Source organism: Hipposideros armiger, unplaced genomic scaffold (genome assembly GCF_001890085.2).
Source record: "Hipposideros armiger isolate ML-2016 unplaced genomic scaffold, ASM189008v1 scaffold_647, whole genome shotgun sequence".
NCBI lineage: Eukaryota > Metazoa > Chordata > Mammalia > Chiroptera > Hipposideridae > Hipposideros > Hipposideros armiger.
The window spans coordinates 269,696-296,006 of NW_017731997.1; the positions used below are offsets into that span (position 1 = coordinate 269,696).

The following is a 26,311-nucleotide window of genomic DNA, read 5'->3' on the forward strand; positions in this document are numbered from 1 at the left end:
AAAAAAAAAAAAAAAAAAAAAAAAAAAAAGGTTGAAGTGCTACTTTTCATTGAGAGTAATTACCAACCAACTTGAAAATGTCTCCCCTTTAATTAAAAGGGTACTATTTTGTAAGATAGTATTAGTATAACACACTGTAGGTTATAGTTAATTTATGTCAACACAATAAGCAAAAGAGTAATATTGAATTTTTCTGTGATTAGGATAATGCAAACATAATTTTAAAACTGTATGTTTAAGATCATTCTGAAAAAATTACGTACAGTAGGGTCTAGAAACTTACGTCAAACTCCTTGGTAAGAGCAGGGTCAGGTTGATGATGCATAGAAAGTAGTTCTTTTGTAATAATTTGAAGATTTGAAGGTGAGCTATCAGCCAACATTACGAGGACTTCATAGGCTGCCAATCGGCTATTCACTGTACTACACCTAAAAACAAAAGCCATAAGTCAATTCAACAGTGAAAAATCTACTTAAATTGGTTATTAATCTAAATCAATTTGAAATGAAAGTATCAGAGCTGCAATTCCTCAAACAAGGTTAAGTCAGGTCTGAAGGCAGAGCGCTAGTAAATCTAGTGGGCAGTGCTTACTTAACAAAAGAAAAGGCCATGAATACTAGAGAGATGAACATGGTTTAGAGCTAAGTATCTTCTTGGCCTGATGGTAAAGTAGCAAAATATTTCACATATGATTCTGGAGTTTTCTTATCTAAGGGATGGATCAGCAAGAATAGAGGATAAAGAGTCTGAAATTTTTACCAAAACCACAACATGGGAATAACTATCTTTTCAATTAAAGTAGGTAGCAAGAATGGGTTTTGTAGATATCACCCTGAAATTCAAATATCTAAATGGCAGAAAAAGAAAGCTATACAAATCAGAATAGATGCCTGTAAACATTTTATACGTGCCTGCAGATAAAAAAATTCTTCAAGGACTAATTAACTTTCCATTTTGTTGATAAAATAGAGACAAATACATAGTTTGCCCAATTTGCTTAAAATGACAACAAAAAATAACTAGCAAGCATTCTGCAGGAAACTAAAGGCTTCTTATACTGCTCATCTTTAACAGAAATCATTCTGGGGATAAACAGTAATTTCTCACTGTCACCTATGCCAACCTTGCAATACCGTGATCACAGGTTAGGGAGGATACACAGAAAAGAGGACATCCAACCTCTGAGAGAAACACTTATGGAGCATTGGAGCTGTGTTCAAGAGGGGGCTGTGGGGCTCCTAAACCAGCACTGTGTCAGGCAGAGGACAATGGCCATCGAGTGAGCACTGTCCTTTGCTTCTATCTGGACTTCAGGGTTGGAAAGGACAGGTAAAGAACGGGAGGTACCATAGACACAGGCTAAACATTAACAAGTTCTTTTGTTGTTAGTGTCATATAAGAATACATTTCTTGTGCAAAGAGCTTCTGTGTATTTTAAATCTCTTTCTGGCTTTAGGGTTTAGGTGGAAAAAAGCTGGGAGTCACTGAGCTAAATGGACACCATTCAGTATACTGGGGACAGATGCAACAAAATGTTTCTCCTTTTCCATCCAAGGCATTGTACATGATTAAAAAACAACTTTTTGTGGATGGAGGTATTACTTTTAATTAATATAAAGGAAGGATTCATGAATAAAAATTTCAATAGAATTGAAGATTTATTTTCTGTTCACTGAAAATTGAAATACTCATGTATTTCTACTGCTTTAACCCTCTGTTGGGCGCAACTAATCTCACAGATTGTTTTGAAATTCTGTTGCTTTTTATACTGAATTTATGTAACAAACATATTGTTTTTACTTTGTGGCAAATTAAAATTTCATTCTGAATAAATAGTAAGCATGCTTGCACATTATTTTCATTCATTTTCAATTTAAACAAATAAATGTGATGCACGCATCTAGTATATGCATTGTGCCTGAACTCATAACTTTTGCACTGCGCTCGATGGAGGGTTAATAAAAGACTCCCATGGAGCTAGCACCAAAGCTTCCAGAACAAGACTGGGGTAGGGGTGAGGACAGAAGCCTGAGGGACACCCTAGGAGTGCTAATGAAGGTTTATTACCTAAAACAGATTTTGCTAATAAGGATTCTAAACAGAGATATATTCATACATAGTAAGACACCTCTTAAGATTTCATAAAATATTGCTTATTATATTGCATTAACCACTGAAAGTATGTGGGAATTTTTTTTCACTGGTTAAATAGCAAATCCTCAGCTTCTTTTGGATTACTCAATTAACTTCAGTTTTCATGAGAAAAGAACAAAGTAAATTAGATTCACAGCAAATAAGATGGCAGCTGGTAGCTGCTTCCTCCTAACTCCAAAAGTATAAACATCACCCAAGTATGGTCAGCATTATAAAAGCATCTTCCAAATTTCCACCCACAGAAGATGATACAAAATTTGATTCTAAAATTACCACTGTAATCAATCACTAGCAGTTTTAATTATTAGGACACAGTCAATACTCAGCAAATCACAAGGTGCATGCACTATAGCACGTACACTTTTCTCCTAGAAGGAACCCTCAAGTCTCAAAGCCTATTTACTTTCACTTTGGACATAATTTTTACAACCTCAGTTTCTTTTGGAATTTGTTACTGACCAAGTCAACCGTGTTATTACTTACTCTACCAGTCTGATGATAAGAATGGTACCAGCATACTTGCTCAGCACTTACTATGTGCCAGGAAGGCTTTATCCTAAGCCTCTTTACATGCATTTCTTTATATAGTGGATAATATCTTATAAGCTATGCACACTCACAAGATGGAAGACAAACTCCAAGTTACGAAAATCTTTTGGGACTAAAGTTTCGAATTAGAATTTTTACCAAAACTGAACACAACGTGCATTTTCCATACTTTGGATGAAAGTCCTGTTGACTGATGGCGGCACTGCCAGCTGGAGAATGACTATTTAAAATAATTCTAGAAGCTCGGAAAAGGAAGTCATCTAACAATGGTTTAATGAGTGATGAACCTGGAATAGAGCATAATATTCATGTTGAGGATGAACACATATTTTAATTCAAAGACCCTGTCTTGCACTTTCATATCAGAGCAGCACAGGCACCCAAGGCCACCCAATGGCAGGGCATTCAATTTAATTTGATGCTAAATTTTTGAGCAGTATAATACAGGGTAAAGCTCTTGGGGCAGAGGTGTGGGGATGGGTGGTGGTAGAGGCAGGGGATAGGATACAAAGATTGACAAGTGAGGGTACCATCCTGTATGAGTTTACAATGCAGTGAAAGGAGTCAAACTTTCACTTTAGAAACACAAACACCAAGAATACCATGAGGCAGAATGGTTTGGGTGAATAATTAATTTCTTAATTTGGGCATGGGGGAGTCCACATAAGGGTTTTTGTAATTTTTAAAATCTTGACTTTTTTAGGTAAAAATGATTTGTCCTTCTCACCCTGGTTTAGAATCCCTCTTTTCTATGTATCTCCAGTAGCCAAGAAATTTTTATAGAGCTTAGTTTGTGTGAGAAAAGTGATAGTTAATGTTTTGATTTGTTTTCTGACTATCCTTATAATACTGAATGTGCTTTTACAAATCGCATGTGTACCCCAGGAGACTCATATGTACCACATCATCCAGGGGTGGTGATTGGGGGCTGCGTCTCCAGATAAAAGTTACCCTTGAAAGAAGATATACAGCAGATTGTATTTTATAAAGTACATAATGGCAGAAAGAGAAAAACCTCCTTTGAATTATTTTTAGTTGGTATTAAGAAATTATGTGAGTCAACTGTTTTGAACACTATGAAACTCTCTGTACAGTTTAATGACACAGGTAAAATACACCTTAAATTTGTTAGCCACTAAAATTCCAGACAACCTTCTATTGCCTGAAGGGTCAATTTTCTATGGAACACTAAGCACCTATCTTATTTTCCCAATTACACACAATACTATGGCAATAACTGAGAATGAGGTATTCTGTCTCATGGTAAGATGAAGCAATAATTACCAAGCATTTCCTTTTCTGCTCCACAGAGTGAAAGAAGAGTCTTAATGAGCCGTAAGTGTCCTGCCAATAAGATGTTGTCTGCTTCACTGGTCTCACATTCAGCTGTGCGATTAGGTTCAAAGTTCTCCAGCCAAGTAATCTCATCTTCGAGCATGGTAGCTGGGCTGATTCTTAATTGCTCCATTTCTGAAGCTAAGAAGGAAAAAAAATCCATTTCTAAGAAAGAAGGATTTCCTTTCATAGAGTCAAAATCTTGAATTAAAGTAAGCAGTCAGGTCCCAATCTTTCACTTCCTAGATCTCAAAACAACCCTGTCATTAATAAACAGCAGGCTATAGCTGCTGCCCACAGGACTATGAAGCTCATGCATATTCATTCCTTCCCTCTCTCACTCTCTGTCAGAAACCAAACATGCTGAGTGCCTCCTCTGTGCAGGTCACTGTGCGATGTGCTGGAGATATAAGGTAAAGGAGACATTCCTTTTCCAACAGAAGCTCCTGGTTTGGTGGGTGTTAGCAGATGTCCCAGGAAAAAAACCCTTCGGGGGAAGAAAGGAAGGGGGGGCTATGAGGAGAGCCCATGCTCCTGCAGTGTTATCCAGGCCAAGAGAGGCGGGGTTCTGCAAAGGAGAGAGGTCAAGTGCATGGCAGCAGGTTCCCAAACGATGAGGTAAACCCTGGGGAGTTACTCTGCTGTTTTGTATGAAGTATTTCACTTCCCTCCAAACAAGGATTAAAACAAGACGACATATTGGAAATTGGAACTGGGGAGGACAAGAGGAGTGACTGTGCTCTACTTCTGCTGCACTACAGCCACGAGTAAGCAGGGTCCCGGGCGGTCAGGTGAAAAAGGGTAGATACTTCAGGGTCAGCCAGAGCTGGACTGGCACTGGATGTGAATCCTGTCTGTCACTCACTGTGTGTCCTTGTCTCCTTATTTATAAACGAGGCTAACATCTGCAGGTTGTTATGTGTAAAGTGCTTAGTACAGGCACTGGCATATCAAAAATACTCCAAAATGGCAAATACTGCTTGTTTCAAGACATACTGCCACCCTGTCCTCAACATCCCAATACGGGATCCTGGATCCCTCATTTGATACTCAGTGACACAGGGAAGCCCTACATTAGTAACTTGTTCACGCATTCGGAAGTTGTATGTGTATACCAACTCGAGTCTAGTCCTTAAGAAGCAAAGCAGGGGCCGGCCGAGTGGCGCGATGGTTAAGAACTCGCTTGGGATGCCAGAGGGCCCCGGTTCGGATCCCACATAGGAGGGCCAGTGACACTGNAAGAATCATTTAAAAATAATGATAATCATTTGTTTATGCCACTGGTATCTTCACTAACCTGTGAGGACAGTCTTTACAGATCTTCTGATCAGAATAGATGCCCTGAAAAGTATTCTTAAAAATTTGATCTCTCCCCATTTTCTGTTGAAATAAAATGTTTAAATTTTAGTTGATATTCTAGTTTATAGTTGTTTAATATAGAATTTTATTTAGAGCCACGCTAAAGCACAGATGTCAATTTCACCATCAAAATAAAATGAGTCACTTTGGTAGTTTAATCTAATAATTAATGGAAGGGTTATAACCCCTTCGACTCACTGTCAGAGTAATGCAAATAATCAGTAAAGGAAGAGGAGAAAGTGTCAGTCAAGGCTGATCACAAGGACAGCCTTCTCTGTGATAATTCTGAATCCCTCTCCTCATGCTACAATTACCAAGTTAGTAGTGACTCTCCACAATCGCTTCTTTTTTTCTTATGGAAATAATATTATAAATTCATAAGTTTTTTTAAAAAAGAAGTGGATACATTGTGCCAACTGATGAGAGGAGAGGCACGCTGTCAGTGATGGGGAGCTGTCTGTAATTTAGAAAGCAATACCATTTAGGAAGTTTGTCACATGTTTTACTGTGTAGAGGTTGAAAGCTCTGGATTTAAACATCACAACTTTTTAATCTGATCCTTTTGTCCTCTTTGACAAAGCAAGACTGCTCTGCATGGGGCCACCAGTTCACCAGTGATTACAGGCCTTATCTGAGGCCAGGTTACTTCAGTGCATGTAAGTAAGAGTATGTAGATACAAATGGTTATTATTATGGAGTACGGATTAATAATTACATACTTTATCAAGTGTTAGATGAATTAAGAAGAAATCTTTAATTTTAGAGATCTGTGTATATTTTGATGTTCAAACCCAGAAGAAATGATATATAGCTATGGTATTGAAGATGATCAATTTTTTTNAGTTATCATTTAAAAAAAAAAAAAAAAGAAGCAAAGCAGAATACCCTCTCCAAGTCCAAGGCAGACAGCAAAACCTTGCTGACTGCTGCCCAATGTTCACTGGAAGCCTGGTTGGAAGATGCGTTATTAGGTTAGACTGTTACACAGACATGTAGTCCATCCACTTCTCTAGGCACAACAGGTCTTATCCTTGTCTCAGCACATACACTCAGACTGTTATCTTAGGCTCCATCAAAGCCAAGGTCACTGCGCTGCTCAGAGCACTGTGTCCTCAGCCTTCAGGAAACACTTAGGAAACTGATGCTGGCATTTGCTTTGGAGATGCAGCTGAGGCTTATTTGTCACTATGTCTTTATGTGTCCACTACATCTGGACCTTTGGATGAAGTTTCTTTTAGGTTTAAATGCTGGGAAAAAGATTGCTTCTTTTGAGAAACCATTCTGTTTCTTCTAGGGTACAGAGAACAACAAACTGTACACTGTTTCCTTTATACGTTTGTCCTCCAAAAACCTCACACCCAAATTCTGACTGTGTGGGGCTTTATAGACTGCATACATATATATATATATATATATATATATATATATATATATATATATATATATATATATATGGCATTTTTTTTCCTCCTGGCCTTCACATTCTTTTCCAATTAATATTTTGTTGATTGATCCTGATTTTTATTTTATTGATTTCCTCGTAAGTGAAAGCAAATCTTTTAGGTAAAGGGTGGGGAATAAACTAACAAACTCTTAAACAACTAAAATTTACACAGAACATTACAACACACATTTGCATAATATAAGAGAAAGTACAGATGATTAAATCTAAACACTCTAACAACAGAATTTCTAATGATATTTCAATCACTTAACACTAAATAACTGGTTTCTATCACTCACTTATATTACTATCAAAATACCTCAATAGAGATTCTCTCTTTCCTTTAATGATCAACCTTTAAAATTGTCAGAATTGACTATACTAGAAAGGAAGACTTTTCCTGATAGTTCTGTATCAGTATAATTAAAATATGAACCTTTGACAATTTCTAAATCAATAAATCTCAACACATTAATAATTAGGTATATAATAATAGGAGAAGAGAGAACTGGCACATGGGGTTTACATGCTATTTTCAGGGAAATAAAATTCAACTTCAAATAATAATTATAATCTCATTTATAGCTGAGATACATTAAGTCAGATTTAGAAATGTCCATTTGGCTTTCGTTTCTCCTCCTTCCCACCCCATCCCCCTACACAAATCAAAGTTAGACATTTACTTACTTGTCAAATCATCTAGTAATTGGCACCTCAGATCAAAATACTCCATACACTGAGATAATAGTCTAAAAAAGAATAGATTTCAATTATTAAAAAAGAGGGTGATCTGAAAATAAAAAGCATTTTCCTTATAATAAGGAGTTCATAAAATAAATGAATTAGAGAATTTTCGTAAGCATAAAATAACTACTTTTATATTAATTCAAGTTCAATATTTTAGCAAGAGGCATGCTAATGATTTTACTAATACAGATAAAGTATAGGAATAATAGTGTAATAGAGGAAACTTATTAAATCAATTACATTTTGTAATGATGTACATACTGATTGCATACATAATGCACCAATTACATTCATTCATTCATTCATTAAAAAATCAACCAATACTTACTGAGCACTATGCCTGTAACTGATTTAGAGGAACAGTGAACAAAGGAGACAGACAACAAATAAAAAAATACATACATATGTCAACTGGTGATAAGCGCTAAGAAGAAAAATAAAGCAGACTAAGAAACAGAAAAAAGTAAATTCTTTTATTTAGGATGATCAATTAAGTTTTTTCTGTAATTAAAGTAGTGAAGAGCACAGGTTATAAAGTCAGGTGGACCGTGGTTTTAATCCTAGCTCTACCATTTATTGCTGGGTGTCCAGGGACAATCTATTTCAGTTCCTTAGGTTTTCTAATTTCTAAAATGCTTATTAGAGTATTAGAAATAAAAATGCACATATATACAGAGAAATACATAAAAAGGCTCAAGAATGCACTGATGATGAGAATAGGTACTGAATCAAGATTTATGATTATTAAAAAAGTAGGGATAATAAAACTGCCAAACACATTTGGCCATTGTTGAGGCTTAAATGGTAAATCTATGCAAAGAATTTAACAAGCTGTAAGACACACAGTCAGTTCATGGTAACTGCTATTATCATCATTACTATTACTATTAGGGAAAATATGTACCAAACTTGGGCATTAAAAAAAGTTGTGAAACACAATTTTCAAAATTATAAAAACATACAAAGTTTAAGCACAGTAGCTTATGTCTTAAAAAAATGGCTTATACATTCCAAGTAGAGAATCATTGATTTTACAAGATAATAAAAGGATCATCTGATTTTAGGACAATTTTAACTAGGACAAGTTGGAATTCTAAAGTAAAAATATACAAGGGCAAAAAAGTGTATATACCTTTTAATCCAAATGTTATCAGGAAAAAAATCATTCTCTGAAATTTGGTTTTACACCATTAAAATATTACTTTTCATTACCAGAAATACACAGTGAACATCTAATTCAGGTTAAATCTTGATGGTCAACTGTAACATAATTGTAAGTTTTGGCTAAAAAAAATTTTTTTTTTTTTTTTTAGCTGAGCCATCCTGCCACCTGTTGGCAGCTCAGTGGCAGCTCAGCTCGGGCCAGGAATCGAACCGCTATTGCTCAGAGTTCAAACTCTTGAGCGAGCTCTTAACCAACTGAGCCACTCGTCTGGCCTTGGCTAAATTTTTAACTTTTAAAAGTCACAATGATCTTATCTCAGAAACCAAAATCCTGACTTCTCCCTTATTTATAAATTTAGATTGTTAAAATAGAAGGTTAACGCTTCAAAATAATATTTAAGTTGAGACTTTGATATGTGGGCCAGGAATCTCCATAAGTGAGAGTGCATGATTACATAACAAAGGCTGATACACACACTTAACCCTATCATGAAGACTTGCAAACCTATAAAAATATAACTCAGTTCAAGAAAATTCTGATGATTATATATCTTATAACTAGAAAATATAGGTATTAAAAAAAGTCAAGGATGGATGTAAGAAGAAATCACAAGGGAAATTAGAAAATATCTTGTGACAAATGAAAACAAAAACACAACATACTAAAAGTTATGGAATACAGCTTTCAAAAACAGCCTTAAGAGGAAAATTTAGACCTGTAAATGCTTACAGTAAAAAGAAGAACAATCTCAAATCAACAACCTAACTCTGCACCTTAAAGAACTAGAAAAAGAACAAACTAAATCCAAAGCTAGTGAAAGTAAAGAAATAATAAAGATTAGATAAAGAGATAATAGAAAAACAGTCATAAAATCAACAAAACCAAAAGTTGAGTCTTTGAAATTAACAATTAAATGACTAAGAAAAAAAAAAGAGAGAATGCTCAAATTATTAAAATTAGAAAATGAGGACATTACTACCAATTTTACAGAAAGGATTATAAAGACAGTACTATGAGCAACTGTACACCAATAAATTGGATAACCTAGATGCAATGGAAAAAGTCCTAGAAACGTACATTTACCAAACTGAATCAGAAAAAAATAGAAAATCTGAATAAATCTATCACTAGTAAGGAAATTAAATCAGTAATCAAAAACCTCCCAACAAAGAAAAGCTCTGGACCAGATGGCCTCATTTGTGAAATGTACCAAACATTTAAATCAATACCGATCCTTCTCAAACTCTTGCTAAAAAATTCATGAGGTTAACACTCATTCTATGTGACAAGCATGAACTGATATCAAAGCCCAACAAAGAACTACAAGAAAACTACAGACCAATATCTGTCATAAATAATGATGTAAAAATCCTCAACAAAGTACTAGCAAACATAATTTAGCAGTATATTTAAAGAATTGTACATCATGAATGAATGGGATTGATACCTGGAATTCAAGGATGGTTCAAAATATGAAAATTAATCCATATGATATACTACATTAACCAAATAGAAAAAACCCACACGATCACCTCATTGATACAGAAAAAAAAAGAAACCTGACAAAATTCAATGCCCTTTCATGAAAAACACACTCAACAAACTAGGAACATAAGAAAACTATCTCAACGTAATAAAGGCCATCTATGAGAAACCCACAGCTAACATCAAGCTCAATGGTGAAAGGCTGAAAACTTTCCCCCTAAGATGAGGAACAAGGATGCACTGCTTTCACTACTTGTATTTTACATAGTATTGGAAGTTCTAGCCAGGGCAATTAGTCAAGAAAGACATCCAAATTGGAAAGGATGGAGTAAAACTATCTCTGCTGGCAGATGACATGATCTTATATGTGGAAAATCCTGAAGAGCGCGCGCGCATGCGCACACACACACACACACACACACACACACACCCACCCCTCCCTGTTAGAACTAGTACGTAAATTCAGCAAGGTTGCAGGATACAAAATCAATACACAAAAAAGTTTCGTTTCTATACACTAACAATGAAGAGTATAAAAAAGTAAGAAAACAATTCCATTTACAATAGCATCAAAAATAATTAAAATAGGAACTTAGGAACTAACTTAACCAAGGAAGCAAAAGCCTTATCTAATGATAACTATCAACATTGCTGAAAGAAATTTATAAAGACTAAATATATGGTAAGATATCTCATGTTCGTGGACTGGAAGACTAAATCTTGTTAAGACATTAATAATACCCAAGTGATCTACAGGTTCAATGTAATCTCCCTTAAAATCCCAGTTTTTTTGCAGAAATAGAACAACCCATCCTGAAATTCATATGAAAACTCAGGGGGATCCCCAAGCAGCCTAAACAATCTTGAGAAAGAACAAAGTTGGAGGACTCATACTTCCTAATTTCAAACTTACTACAATGCTACAGTAATCAAAACAGTGTGGTAGTGGGATAAAGACAGAAATACAAGTCAATGGAACAGAAACAAAGAGCAAATAAATAAATATATAAATGCTTAAAAAATTATTTTGACATGGGTGTCAAAGCCATTCAACGGGGGAAGAACAGTCTTTAAAAAAAATGGTACTGGGACAACTGGATATTCACACAAAAAAGAATGAAGTTAAACCCTTACTTTACATCATATACAAAACTTAACTCAAAATGGATCAAAGACCTAAATTTAAGAGCTAAAATGTAAAACCCTTAGAAGAAAACACAGGGGAAAAATTTCATGACATTGGATTTGGGACAGATTTCTTGGCTATAACACCAAAAACACAGGCAACAAAAGAAAAAAAAACAGATAAACTGGACTTCATTAAAATTAAAATTTTTTGTGTATCACAGGACACTATCAAGAGAGTGAAAGGAACTCCACAGAATGGGAGAAAATATTTGCAAATCATGTATCTAATAAAGGATTAATATTCAGACTACATAAAGAACTCCTATAATCCAACAACAACAAAAAAATCCAGACAACTTAATTTAAAAATGGGAAAAGAACTTGAATAGACATTTCTCCAAAGAAGACACACCAATGGCCAATAAGCACATAATGAGATACTCAACATCATTAATCATTAGGGGAATGCAAATAAAACCACAATGCGATGCCACTTCACACCCATTAGGATAGTTACTATGAAAAACATACAAATAAAAAAAACAAACAGAAACCAACAAAAGTTAGCAAGGATGTGGAGAACATGAAACCCTTATGCATTGCTGGTGGGGATGTAAAATGATACAGCAACTGTGGAAAACAAGTATGGTTTCAAGAAATCAAACAGAATTAGCACATGATCCAGTGATTTCACTTCTGAGCATATACCCCAAAGAACTGAAAGCAGGAACTAAAACTGATATTTGTATACCCATGTTCACAGCAGTATTACTTATAGTAGCCAAAAGGTGGAAACAAGCCAAGTGTCCATCTACAGATGAATGGATAAACAAAATATGATATATACAAGAAAATATTATTCAGTCTCCAACAGAAATGAAACCCTGAAACATTACAACATAAATGAATCTTGAAAACATATGCTAAGTGAAATAAGCTAGACACAAAAGGACAAATACTGCATGACTCCACATATATGAAGTACCTAGAAGAGTCAAATTCATAGAGAGAAAGTAGAATGATGGTTGCCAGGGGTTGAGAGGAGGGGAGGATGGGGTGTTATTGTTTAGTGGGTACAGAGTTTCAGTTTGGGATGATGAAAAAGTTCTGAAAATGGATAGTGGTGATGGTGGTACAATAATATGGATGTACTTAATGTCAATGAATTGCATACCTAAAATGGTTAAAATGGTAAATTTTATGTTATGTACATTTTGCCACAGTAAAAAAAAAAAAAAAAAAATTCTAACAAATAAAAAAATTGTATAATGATTTACAAGTTTTATATGTATATATATTATCAAAATTTGCTTGCTGTCACATGTTACAAATCTATTTAGCCAGTGTGTTAACGGACTTTATAGTATTTTTTTCCGCATAGAAAATTTTAATTTTTATGGGGTCAAATTTTATCAGTCTTCTATTTAATGACTTCTTAATGGGTAGAGAGTTTCAGTTTAAGACGATGAAAAAATTCTAAAGATGGATGGTGGAGATGGTTGCACAACAATGTGAATATGCTTATTACTACTGACTGTACACTTAAAAATGGTTAAAATGTTAAATTATGTTATGTATATATTACCACATTAAAAAATACCCCAAAACCAAATTTGGATGATTATACATTAGGGGTTTGGACTAGTTCTAACACTTCTTGCCTTCCAGGGTTCTAATTTATAAAGCAAATAAATAAGCAAAGTGGATATACATTTCACAAATTTCTGTGGTACCTTATAAGCCCTACAGCAGGGCCTCTTTGGGAGCAGAAAGTTGGAGAAAGCGGCTTAAACTTGACGTCAGTGTGCGCTCTCCCATCCTTAGTCTGGACTGGGGCATCCATGCGTGCAGGCGGGCTAGTATACAAAGATGAGATGGTGTAGGCAGAATGGATTTACCTAAGTCATTCTATGAGCCTGGATCACAAGCCTTCTTACATGTCCAGGCATGTATAAAACCAAGAAAAATAGAATGATAGCACGGCTACATCCAGATATGGAGTTATGAAGTATGCTGAGCTGAGAAAGTGACATACAAGAGGACATGAGCAGTGTGACCTCTGCACAGTGATCTGGAATAATGTCAGGCTCTCACCAACCAGGTGAGCTCCTCTCTCTCTCTTTCAGGTAGGTAGACCAGGTGGGGTGGTGGTGGGAGTTGGGGGTGACTGAAGGGAAGAAAGCCTGGCATTGTTCTAACTCTCCTGTCCTAAAGGAGAAACACTGAAATGACATCTTTCAGGACACAAATGTTGGGAGAGGAAAGGTGAAATTCTTCAGTCAACTCAATAATGCACAGTGGACTTTAGGGGAGCAGTACACAGATCATTATTCTCTTTCTGTACCATGTGAGCTTTTTCATCTTTATTACATACCTCTGATTGACTCCTCTCATAATACTAGTTGGGGACCAGAGAGGCAGCTGAGCTGTGAGAATCACACCCAGGAGAAATTGATTTGGCTTCTGTACATCTGGATAAGCTGAAGTGTCTGTCTGACTAAGAGTATACAGTTGATCACAGGCAACACGGCGAATCTGAAATTACATTATTAGTGGCAAAAGATGAACATTGACCAACACTTAAGAGATTTCTTAAAAACTGATTTTTCTTCAAGTTTATACTTGGAAGGATATTATAAGGGTATGAGTGTTTCAATCACTAATGGTGAAAGTTATACTGAATAAACTAGGGCTAATTAAAAACAAGTGTGGTCTGTAGATTTCCTAAATCTAATCCAATCGTTTCATAATTTAATATAAATGAAAATAAGAAAAATCTTTGAGTGTTTCAAAGTTATTTTCAAGTTCATGTAAGAAAGTCAGAGTGATAAAATCTAATGAAGGTTCATTTCTTGAAGTTGGTCTTTCATGATTTTCACCAACATGTTGATGCTAATGCCAGCTGCCTTTGCAAGCTATGGATGTTGAACACTGGCTCTACCATTTTGTTGGTTATAAACATAAATTAATTGTAGTGCTAGTCTCTAAACTTTTGGTGGAATAGAGTCCAAATGATCACTTTGTTTCAGTGGTCTGTGGACCCTCTGTATGACTCCCTGAGAGGGCTAAATGTCATTCCTTCTGTGTTCCCCACAATGTGACAGGTATCCAGAGAGCCCACGAAAGAATAGGATGAAAGGGTTTTTTTTTAATAAAGGAATGTAAACAATCCTTACCTCAGAACTTGGTGATCCAAGCAGAATATCAATGATAAAATCAGCAACACAGGGCAAGTTATAGAAAGATGCTAACGATAAAAATAAAGAGAAGTGCAGGTGTGGGGGGGAAATTAAGTTAGAAATGCATTTTTTAAATTTCAAAAATTTTCAATAATTTCTTAAGATTAACTACAGCAGGAATTCACCTCTTCTTTTACATGGACTTGAATTCAGGACCTTTGACAACTGCCTCCACATCTGTGAGTTTTTAAGATGCTAAAGAGGGGGACCATGTCCTGGTCATCTCTGTACCTCCACATTTTAGCACAATGCCTCACACATACCAGTTACAGAATAAATATGTCCTGCCTTGATAAACTATCAATACTTGTGAACTATAAAATATACCCTACCACAAACTTTCAAATGATAAAAAAGCTTGAAATGGGGAGTTATAATTTTTTTCATCTTTATTTGAAAATATCTCTAAAATTAAACAATTATAGGAAAATTGAACTAAGAGTATGGCTTATGTCCAAAAGCATTTCATGACTTAAACTTCTCACATACAAGCTTTCAAAGGCATTCTTGCTCAAAGTAAATAATTTTGGATACTATTCTAATGTGCCATAAATGTCTAACTTTTTCTATGTTTACCTTGATTATCTTATGTAATGAGTTTGGAAGTTACACTAAACACATAATGATCACTGATTCTACGTAACAGGCAGCCTGAATGGGTAATAACAATGAAGACTAGAGCTCCTATGTATTGGTACAATTTTTGAAAGTGAAGCTGTTAAGGCTTCATTCTCGAATAAAAATTTACTGAGGACCTACTATGCATTGGGCAGTGTTTGGGTGCTGGAGATTCAGTAGGGAACAGAATGGACAAAAGTATCTGTCCTATGGAGCTTACAGTCTAGTTGCAGAGGGGATGATGACTGACAGTAAATAAATTATATTGTATGCTATTAAGTGATAACTGATACAGCAAAAAATAAGGTGAGAGGTTTAGGTAGTGCTGGGGTGAGCGGAGTGTTGTTTTCTTTAAAAAGGTGGTCAGAGAATGTCTCACTAAGAAGGTGACATTAAGCAAAGACTTGCAGGAAATGAAAAGAGAGCCATGTAGTCAGATGGGAGAAGGACATACTAGGAAGAGAGGCAGCCAGTGCAAGGCCCTGAGGCAGGAATGTGCCTGGAGTACTGGGGAACAGCAAGGGGACCGGGGTGGTGGAGGCACACTGAGTGAGGGGGAGAGGAAGAGAAGGGGGAGGCACAGGGGTACTCGTATCGAGGGGGTAGATTGTGTCGGGCCTGAAAGGCCTCAGGAAAGATTTGACTTTTACTCAGCGTGAACTGAGAAGCCACTGCAAGGTTTTCAACAGAGGAGTGATATGACCTGAATTACATTTAAGAAGGTGCACTCTGGTTACTGTATGGAGAGTAAACTACAAGGGTAGAAACAGGGAGATCGGTTAGGGCACTATTGCTATAATTCAAGTAAGAGATGATGGCAGATCGGAGGGTAAGAACAGTGAAGGGGAAGAATCTAGATATAGTTTGAAGGAGGGTGTGCTGACAGATTAAAAGTGGGGTGTAAAAAAAAAAAAAGGAATCGAGGATGACTCCAAGGTTTTCGGCCAGAACAAAACTTCTAATAATTAAGTTGGGAAAAATCTTGGGTGACATGGGCCAGATAGGTAGTTCAGCTTTTGGCACATTAAGTTGGAGAAGTCTATTGGACTGACATCCAAGTGGAGAGGTCAGGGGAGTGGTCCAGGCTGTAGATCCAAATTTAGGTGTTATCAGCATACAGAGGGAATTGAAGGCTGCAAGAGTGGATGAGATCACTGAGAGAATGAGTGTAGACAGAGATAAGACAGTGATGAGGGACCGAGTCCTGGGGTGTTCTAACATTAAAAGTATGAATAATAGCCCCAGTTTGCTAAAGCCAACAACAATAAAGATAAAATGGGAAATCTTTAGTTTCATAATTTTTAACAGTGGAGTCATTATCAGTTTAGCAATTGATATGTAATTCTAATTCTATATTTTATAAATTTGGGTTATTTTAATTCCTCAACTAGACAGTAAACTCCTGGAGGGCAGACATACTGCCTTTATAATACCTACTGCGAATCCTTGTGTACAGAAGGTGCTCAATATATATTTATTCAGAATTTAACTCTCTGGCACTGTTCTTACCTCCTCCACATGCCAACTTTCCCCTTTTTTTCATTTCTATTAATATGCCCTTACTGATGAAGGAATATAAATATTTCCCAACAGAAACCTGGCCTTTCCTTAAAAGAGGTGGATCGCAAGTGAGACTCCTGCATACCCAGTTGCTGGCTCCGGAGCTGCAGGCAGGTAACGAGAAGAGACAAAGCCTCCCCAGCAATCAGTGAGTCTTTGGTGGACACAGACTGCTGTCGCACACAGATGCCGGCATGCAGGGCCACTGGGTCTCCTTCGCTTCCAGAGCTGCAATTGCTTCCTGGAAACAGGCAAACAGAAGGTTACTACAGGTCCCACAAGACCAGCAGGATATTCTCATACCCTTGTAATGTGTTCCGGAGTTAAGTGAAATTAAATAGTTCAAGACGACACTTTGAAAAGAAACAACGGACAATCACTTTATTTGACCCCAACTGCTTTGTGCTTAAAATATACTTGGAGGCACTCACAATGTGTTTATGAGGCAAAACCAATTTCAGGTGACTGAAGTAGATCAATGAAATTTTGGAGGCATGTGAGAGTCTTCCTGGGATATTAGAAATGCTCCGTATCTTGATCTAGATGTGGTTACACGTATGTAACAATCCTGTACATTTAACATTTCTGCGCTTTATGTATGTCACACATTTAGAAAACTTTTCTACTACTGAGGTATATACACACACATAGACTGGGCAGGGAAAGCTAATGAAGCTGAAAAGTAAAGCTACCGAAAGGCCTAATAGAAAATAAATGGCCAAGCCAAAAAATGACTTTTCCGAGTAGGAATTCTAGATCAATTTTAACTACAGCCAGTTATTGGTCTCATGACATTTTACACTCAGCAAGCTAAACATTCTGATTTGGTTTCCTCACTTACTCTGTGTTTATAAAGGCTTTTTTCCCTGAAGTATGACTACATACAGTAATGTGCACAGATCTTAACTGTGCAGCTTGATGAATTTTTACTCATGCTCACAAGTAAGAGAAAAGGCTTTTTCCTTTTTTGTGACTGCGAACAATGGATACATAGATGATTCTTATAGCGATTTCTTGGCCAGTGCTCTATAATTACTTTATTCTTTTTAATCAGTACCTGAACTGCTGAGTCTGTTTCGAATCCCAGCAGGAAAGAGAGAATTACTTTCTTTAATTGGTTGGCTACTCCCCACAAGGTCGAGTCGTCCCGCAGCTGCAGCCCAGGACAGCCTCATGAAACAGGCCACAGTAGACGTGAAATCAGTTACTTCCATGGTCTGCAGAAGCATGGAAAGAGTGTTATGAGAAAAGGTAGTACTGGAACACATTCCATCGACTTCTGTAACTTTCTCACTGGTCTCAGTTTTGTGAGACTCTTCTCTCCAAGGTGACCTAGAAGGATGGCCTTTTATATGCTTCCGTACTGTTCCAAGACTTTCAATAGCTCTCTGCTACCTGTAAAACAGGCTCTGATCTCCATGCTTCAGCTTTAAGTTACCTGCCACCAATTTGGTTTTTACTGTTTCCCTTCTTCCCCGTACTGCATTTTGGCCTGCATGAACTACCGTGTGACCTCCCATAAAGCTTTGGTTTTCTCTAACTGCTCACGCCCTCCATTTTTCTTGAACAACTCTCCATCCTTATCTCTGTATATCTAATCCCTATCTGTCCTTCAAGGCTGACCTCGAATGCCACCGCCTACATGAAACCATCCATGATAGCCAGGAGTGAAGGTAATTATTCCACTTCCTCTGAATGCCAGCAGAATGTTTTGGTTTTGTAGTTCTCTTATAACACTTGATCTTTTCCACCTTGAATTACAGTTTTTTTTTTCTGTACTAGTGGTCTCTTTCTTACCCACCTAAGCTCCTTGAGGGCAATATTCATGTGAATCATTTTTACATCCTCACAGCCCCTTCCTGCAACCTGTGCCTTCCAAATGGGAGGTACTTAGTAATTCTGGAATACACAAATCGCTTACTTGTATTGCAACTCGTGCAGCAGGGATGATTTCCTCAACCCTAATAGAAGACCTATCAGATACTGACAGCTGTCGGTAGGATGACTTTTCCGGGGTACCACATAAGGACATCTGCCTGCTGGTCTGCCGGCTGACGTTTCGGAATGGGCGAGAAGAAAGTGCTTCTATGCCATCTTTGGTGAGGTCTTCATCTAGTAACGTGGGCATTGTTTGTCCGACAAGTAAAAATCTTAAAAGGAAATATAAAGGTAGGCTTATTCAAGCTCATTTGATACTATTTAAAAAGATGAAATTTATAAGAAAAGTAAAGTCAAATATTGCCCCGTGAGACTAATGTAATACATTAACAAACCTTGCGAGTTGTAGACAGATGGAATAAACTCCCTGCCTTGTTTCATAGTCGACTTCTGATGGGATGGAGTCCCTCTGCATGACATTCACAACCAAACTTCAAAAAAAAAGAACAGAAAAAAGGCAGGCTATTAAAGACTTTTGTATCTTTCATAGGAAATTTCCTTCGAGTAATTTAATTGCTAATACATGTTATCAATAACTTAACATTTCTGTACGATTCCTACATATTTATAACTGGACCATACGTATCTTTTATCACCATGATTTCCTATGATACCTACAACCCTCCTGGTCCACTCAGAATTAAACTCCTTGCTTAGCCAAAATAAGAAACCCCATCCAGTGATCAATTCAAAACACATCCAGAGCTGGTGCAGTCAACAAAGCTTGTTTTTCACAGCCACCACCACCTGTATTACTGCAAAAGCTTCCCAACTGTTCTTCCTGCTTCCACTCTTGATGCTCCACCTCCAAAATCTAGTCTCCAGAGACCACTGGCGTGATCCTTTAAAAATGTAAGTCAGATCATGGCACTCCATCCCTGCACAACATCCTCTAATGGCTTCCTACTTCCTACGGAGAAGAAAGGCAGTCTTTACAGTAGCCTGTAAGACCCTGCAGGCCCCGAACTCTGGTATGTGTGTAGCCTCAGGCTCCCCTCCCCTGCCTTCCTCACTGCCCCAACTCCACTGGCCTCCTGTGGACAGCTTTCCCCAGGTATCTCACGGTCTTACTCCCACACCTTCGGGTCTCTATAAATGTCACCCCATCGGTGAAGCTTTCCCTGACCACTCTCCTTAAAACTGCAACCCTTTCCATCCCCTCCTCCTTGTCTTATCTTTCTCTGCAGCTCTTATCAACCACCTGATATACACTCTTACCTTTACTGCTTCCTTTATTATTTGTCTCCCCCACAGGACTGTAAGCTTCACAAGGATACAGGTTTTTGTCTAATCTAGTCACTATGTTCCCAGTGCTTAAAATAATGCCTGGCATGTAAATTAACTGACATACAAAAGGAAGCCAGAAGTAAAATGCCTTTATTACCACAGCTCTGTAATCGCCTGAGTAAATTGAAGCACGCTGTTACAAAGGATAGCCCTACAAGGTTGAACAAAGAATGAAACTATATGTGCACTAGGCCTTCTTTCCACACAGTTGGAGTTCCTTTAGCTCCATTTCTCTATTTCTCATCCTCTTTATCTCTTCATGGTCCCACTTAACTTCTCTTCCTCTCAAGGCCTCCAAACAGGAATTCCTTCAACTAGCCTCTGCCCAAACTTCAAGCTGGTTTTCACTCCTAGAGGAAATGGCACGCCTGCTTCTTCCCGGAGTAAATCTCCTTTCAGCTGAGGTAGAACTCAGCCCCATCGACTGATCATCCCTCTTTCCTTCATCTTTATTCTTTTCTTCTTCATCGGCCCTTTAGTCAGCGTAGAGAATCAAGCCTCTACAAGTTAAGCTCAAACAGAAAAGCAAACTTCTCCCTCAGTTAGTCTTCGTGTCAAGTACTGCCACCCCCCTTTTTCCACTCGTTGTAAAGCAGACTTCTACTTACTGATTTGACTTCCCATTCTTATACTTGCCGCTCACTTCTGCCGGCTGCTTATTATATCCTAATGGCTGTACTTATACCTGATGCCTCCCCAAATCCCTAATGCCATTCTCCACTCTCTCGAGAGCATCATTTCCAAACCATCCTCTTCACATGATTCACAGGGACTTCTTAAACAATCAAATTCACTTCTCTTGACTTCCTCTGTGTCCTCCATCTTCCTCCATGTTTTTTCCCCATAAGGACTAAGATTCATCATTTATCTACTCTCCCAAGGTAGAAATCATAGGGCCATTTTATGAACGTTCCTACCCCTTATCTAGTTATAAAGTCTTGCCTATTTTACCTCATAAATATCATTCTACCACTGCCCTAAATTTAGAGCCTGTCATCTCTTCTCTGGACCACTGTCAGCTCTTACTAGTTCTCCCTGCCTCCAGTCTCTCCCACTTCAGTTCTTCTCCAAAGCAGCCAGAGTTAATTGTTCTAGGTAATTCCTGGCTTAGAAACCTCCTGTTTTTCCATGATCTACAAGATAATGTTGAAACTCCTCAATGTGACCCTTCTTTACATATTTCTCCCCTTTATCCTTTACTAGGCAACTGTAGTTCCCAAGAGAGGCCATGCACCTTCATGCATTTCTCATCCCCACCCCTACCTCTGGCTTAGAGAGCCCTTTCCCTCCTTATTTACCTAGGGAATGACTACTCATTTCTCAATTCCCAGCTCACACGTCACTTTCTGTGAAGCATTTCCTAATCTTATGACCCCAACCCAATTTAACTATTGTATATAATTTAACCACTTTCTTCCTTAACCTCCATTGTCCCAAAGCACTTTTTATAAGCCTCTGTTTTGATACTTATAGTAACAGTGTGTTATTCTTTGTTAAACCATGAGCCTCTCAAGGGCAAGGATAATGCTCAGCATATCTTTGCATCCTCAGAACTAATCCCTTGCACAACATGGACTGCTGGGAGTCAAATTCACCTTATCACAAACTGACATAGGACTCAGCAGAAACAGATAACAGCCTCCTCTCCTCTCCTCTTCCTGAGAACTTTCCCCACTGCTAGAGGGGAAACAGACATGCTTCTCGAGGTTTTCCAAATAATGAAAAGTCATAAAATGAATGAAAATATTCCAAAGACTGAAACATCATTCCTTCTCATTACAACTCTCATAATAATACCTTGTAGAAATAAGCAAGGCTTGGCAAGGGAAGTTAATTAAAATATATTCATTTCTGCAATTCATGTAACATTATAGTGAAACTCTAACCTCAAACCTCCTGCTTTGAGGAAGTTCTCACAGAAGGATTTTGCACAGTTTCTTGCCATGTCATCATCAGCAGTTGGCATGAGTTTGGAGCTTAGAACCTTGGAAACAGATAAGCACAATTAATCATCCCAATATTTCCAGCAACAATTACTCCTTTACTAAGTAAAACAATCAGACAACTCGAGTCAGAATCTCTCATGCTGCATCAAATGCTGCATGTTGTTTTCCCCCCTAAAGTATATGGAGGCTGATGTTTCACAATTAAAATAATCACATTTTCCAAGTTCTAGTTACTTAGCAAGAAAAATCTTTGTTTTGAAGAAAACTAATGTGTTCTTTTCATGAAACCAGCAAACATGAATGTCAAAGGCTCTCAGGCTTAGAAAAAAAGCAGATACTCTACATGATATGCTATGTTCTTGAAAAAGTATACACACTAAGTTTTATAAAACAGCCCATTTATTAAAAATGCTAGATGAGCTCCCTAGTAATGATTCTAACTTCTGTTCATTGAGCATGTAATGATGTACTAGGCATAAGATGAGGTGCTTAACATACACTATCTCTTCATCTCACTATGCATGGCATCTTATTGTACTTTATAGGTAAAGACTGTGACCCCAGAAGTTTAGTAACCTCCTATCCAAGGTCACATGGTTAGAAATTCAAATCCAGGTGTGTCTCATTCTAATATTCCTGCCCCTTTTATAACACTGCAATATCTACCTAAGGAAAGCTTAACTGAATATTTTGGTATGACAGAGAATTATTTCACATAAATAATTAAACTATATAGTTATAAGGCTACTAAAGTCTAGTCACGTTCTGGTTTTTTACCTTCTACGAGCTGACAGATCTCAGGCATGTAGGTTTCCCTTTTGCCTCAGTTTTCTCATCAGCTAGATGAGGATAATAGTTATCTTTACCAGAAGATTGTTTGGATTAAATGAGCTAACACAGAGGTTAAGGTGCTCAGTATGAGCACGGGCATAAAATAAGTACTGAGTAAACAACTGCTTATTTAGTTGTTATGATTTTAAAAGATCTGCTGCTATGAACCTATGGAGGTTTTTTATGAACTTATTTTAGAATTTTAATGTGGATTTTTTTTTTTTTTAAAGATGCTTTTTTCCTAAATTGCTTTCTGGGAAACAGGTGTGTCGGCCCCAGTCTGTGAGCATTACACGGGAGAATGGGGACACTGTGTAATTCTAATCCTTCTTGAACATCGATAGCCACATGCACACACTCCCCATGCTTAATGGACAACAATTTAGTGAAGATGGAATGTTTCTTCAAAGGATGGGTATTTGGAATATCCACTTTGAAGTTTCCTAGTAGGCAAACATAAGTCAAAGATCAAAATATAAGGAATTTAACCTTTCAGGCAACAGTAAAATCAAGTGCTTTTGGGAGTGTTAGGGTTTCCAAATGTTTGTGTTGTCTAAAGCAAAAGACAACCTACCAGAGGAATTCCCAGGGAGCAGACGTCCTAAAGCTAGAGCCATTGTTGGATCACTCTGTTTTTCTAGGTGCTCTCAAATGTGGGTGTTAAGATTTATACCTTAACTTTTTTTGAGACAATCGTTCAAAAGCAATGACAAGTCTGGCAGCAATGGAAGGTTCAAAATTTATAAGCTTAAACTGGTGAAAAATTTCTAGGCAAGTTTCTGTTTTGGGATATTGTATGTATTTTAAATGTGTACATTAAATAAGGACACACTTTACTTTAAAAATATTTACTAAATATTTTCTGCTTTTGAATCCCACATATCTTTTGACAAGAATAGTTATTTTAAGGCAAATATGAAATGTTATCACAGCTGGAACACAGAAGCAACAAATAGAGCATAAAAATGGATGAATACAATTACATACTCCAAATTAGATTGTCAGATGAAATAAAATTTAGAAAAAAAGGCCCAAGCAAGTACCCTTTAGCAATTATGATCTTAATTATGACTCAAAGTCTAGTCAAGATAAATGATAATTTGGTAATTAAGGCTGCTTAGGCATTGATCTTGATTCTTTAATAAATGACTTCCTGGATATAACTTCCTAGGTCAAAGCAAAATCATCCAGGGCTTTCTTTTCTCCAGACCTTATGTGGCACAAGAGTCTGACCACTGACCCTCCAAGAGCAGGACTGTTTCCACCTGGTCACTCTCCCATATTGTGTTGTTAATGCTTTGTTTTCAAGACTCAGTATATCCAGCCTCTCCTATGTCTTACTCATAAGATCTTGGCGCAAAGATCTTGTCTTTTCATCTTTGATTCTTTAACAATGACTTATAGTTGCTAAACAATTAGTAAGTGCTTACTGAACCAAATCTACTAGTTTGAAGCTACTATGGGGGAGGAGGGTAACAAAAATATTCTTTTGCTCAAATTCTTCCAATGTTTTTTTTAAACCTTGAAATGTTAACATGTCTCCTGACAAATTCCTCATAAAGCTTCATTAATGTCAACAAGTTACAATAGCTTTTAAAAAATTAAGATGCCTTTAATAACAAGGCAGCTCAGGATTAATAATCGATACACATACTTGCAAAACTTCTAGAGGAAAGTAATAACACATTTTAATAGATAAGGCTTCCTAATTATTTATTTAGATGCTATTTTGCGGGGCTGGCTGAGTGGCTCAGTTGGTTAAGAGCTCACTCAAGAGTTTGAGCTCTGAGCAACAGCGGTTTGATTCCTGGCCCCAGCTGAGCTGCCGCTGAGCTGCCAACAGGTAGCAGGATGGCTCAGCTAAAACAACAAACAAACAAACAAACAAAAAAACTAGATGCTATTTTGCAAGTATAACAATGTTCATAGGTATAAATTTTAAAAAACTGAGCATTCACAAAGGCAAAAAACAAAATGTTTCAGTTTATATTTTAGTTTTTACTTGTTTAAAAAACTAATTTTTAACAGATCAAACCTATTTATTTCTGTCCTCTGAAAGCAAGCTTCTGCAAACCAACACAAAAAGAAATTAGGTTTCTTACTTCTAAGTTGTAGAGCACTCTGAAGGTAGACATTCCTGGAGCAAAAGATCGAAATAGACTTTCTAAAATTGAACTAGCGCTTGGCTGATGCTGTTGCTTTGAAGACAGGGATGGAGATTTTGAAGACTGAGAACTTGTTTCAGACAGCAATGTTTTCTAAGTTTTAAAAAAATGAAAAAAATGACATTACTCTAATTATTAACAAGACATCAAACTCCATCACACAAACTTTAAGTGCTCAACAGTATTACGATCCCACACGAATGCCACTGAGAATGTGTTCTAAGCAACACTAGCATGGTCATCTTAATTTGTTTCTGTATTTTCAAAATCTATACTTCTAAATACTGATAATGAAATTATAAAATTGTGGAAGTGGTAGTTTTGAGAATTTTTTGAAGTAATGCTAGTGGTATATTTTATAATTACATTAGTTCTCTTCTCTCTCAAATTAATATATAAGCCATATATGACAAGACTGAGCTGATCTATACTTCAATCACTGAAATATAAAATTCACTAACTTAATTCTAACAACTTTTTTCTAAATTAATTTATTCTGAGAACACAGACATCATAGATCACTATTTTAATATATACAGAAAGGAACAATATCCTAAAAATTAAATAAAATGAACTTGATGTATTAACAGTGAAAAAAAAAATCAAAAGATAACTCATTTATGCAAGCAACTCAAACATCTGTAACAATCACAATGAGAGAGGCACCATAACAGAAGTATCAGAACTACAGTCTGATCCTGGTCAAGGCAAAGACACTTTATCTCTCTGAGTTTTGGTTTCCTAATACTATATAACATGAAGGAAGCAGAAGTAGATGATATTAAAGGCTCTTCTAGTTTTAAAATTTGACATCATTTTTTACTCTATCTAGATACTTTAAAAGCCAACATGAAGTTCTGATTTCCATGTACGGAGAAGGCACTTTTCAAAAGAAGAAAAATCATGGGAAAGATGGTATCAAATGACATTAATGTGATTTTGTGTTGTATTTTCACTGAATGCTGATATAAAATTCCACGTCGGTTAAATAACTATGCAAGATGTGCATACCTTTCTTCCTAAAGAATCAAGTTGATCAAGGGCTTCCTGAATGGCTGGATCAGTGGGTATCAAGAGCAGAAGCTTTCGGACTCGTAGAGTTATCCTGAAAGTTTTCAAATTAAAATTTTTTTTCACATAAGCCAGTTTCAGTAGCCATCATTTAGTGTGAAATGTAAAGTAAAATACATTTCAAGTGAGAAGTTACTTGGTTCCCCAACCTTAGTAACTTCCTCTTCCAAGCTTTGTAAATATTTATATTTACCTTGGCTCCTCTAGATTGGCAAGCTGGTACAGCATGTCAAATACATTACATACAAGTGCCATCACGACACCAGGAAGGGATTTCTCCTGAGGGAAAA

The 26,311-nt window shown here is 36.8% G+C and overlaps 1 protein-coding gene across 1 annotated transcript in view; it reads right to left on the minus strand.

Moving 5' to 3' along the window:
- Positions 1 to 26,311, minus strand: part of USP24 (ubiquitin specific peptidase 24) — a 134,761-nt gene that overhangs the window by 38,374 nt on the left and 70,076 nt on the right. The window contains exons 29-42 of the mRNA XM_019625979.1: positions 26,215 to 26,300; positions 25,962 to 26,055; positions 24,888 to 25,043; positions 21,895 to 21,992; positions 19,057 to 19,152; positions 18,705 to 18,933; positions 17,841 to 18,000; positions 16,869 to 17,024; positions 14,543 to 14,613; positions 13,741 to 13,901; positions 7,529 to 7,590; positions 3,988 to 4,179; positions 2,873 to 2,990; positions 284 to 428 (exon numbers count right to left, since the gene is read on the minus strand). Of these exons, the coding sequence (XP_019481524.1) occupies positions 284 to 428; positions 2,873 to 2,990; positions 3,988 to 4,179; positions 7,529 to 7,590; positions 13,741 to 13,901; positions 14,543 to 14,613; positions 16,869 to 17,024; positions 17,841 to 18,000; positions 18,705 to 18,933; positions 19,057 to 19,152; positions 21,895 to 21,992; positions 24,888 to 25,043; positions 25,962 to 26,055; positions 26,215 to 26,300 (1,824 nt within the window). The remainder of the gene's footprint in view (positions 1 to 283; positions 429 to 2,872; positions 2,991 to 3,987; positions 4,180 to 7,528; positions 7,591 to 13,740; positions 13,902 to 14,542; positions 14,614 to 16,868; positions 17,025 to 17,840; positions 18,001 to 18,704; positions 18,934 to 19,056; positions 19,153 to 21,894; positions 21,993 to 24,887; positions 25,044 to 25,961; positions 26,056 to 26,214; positions 26,301 to 26,311) is intronic.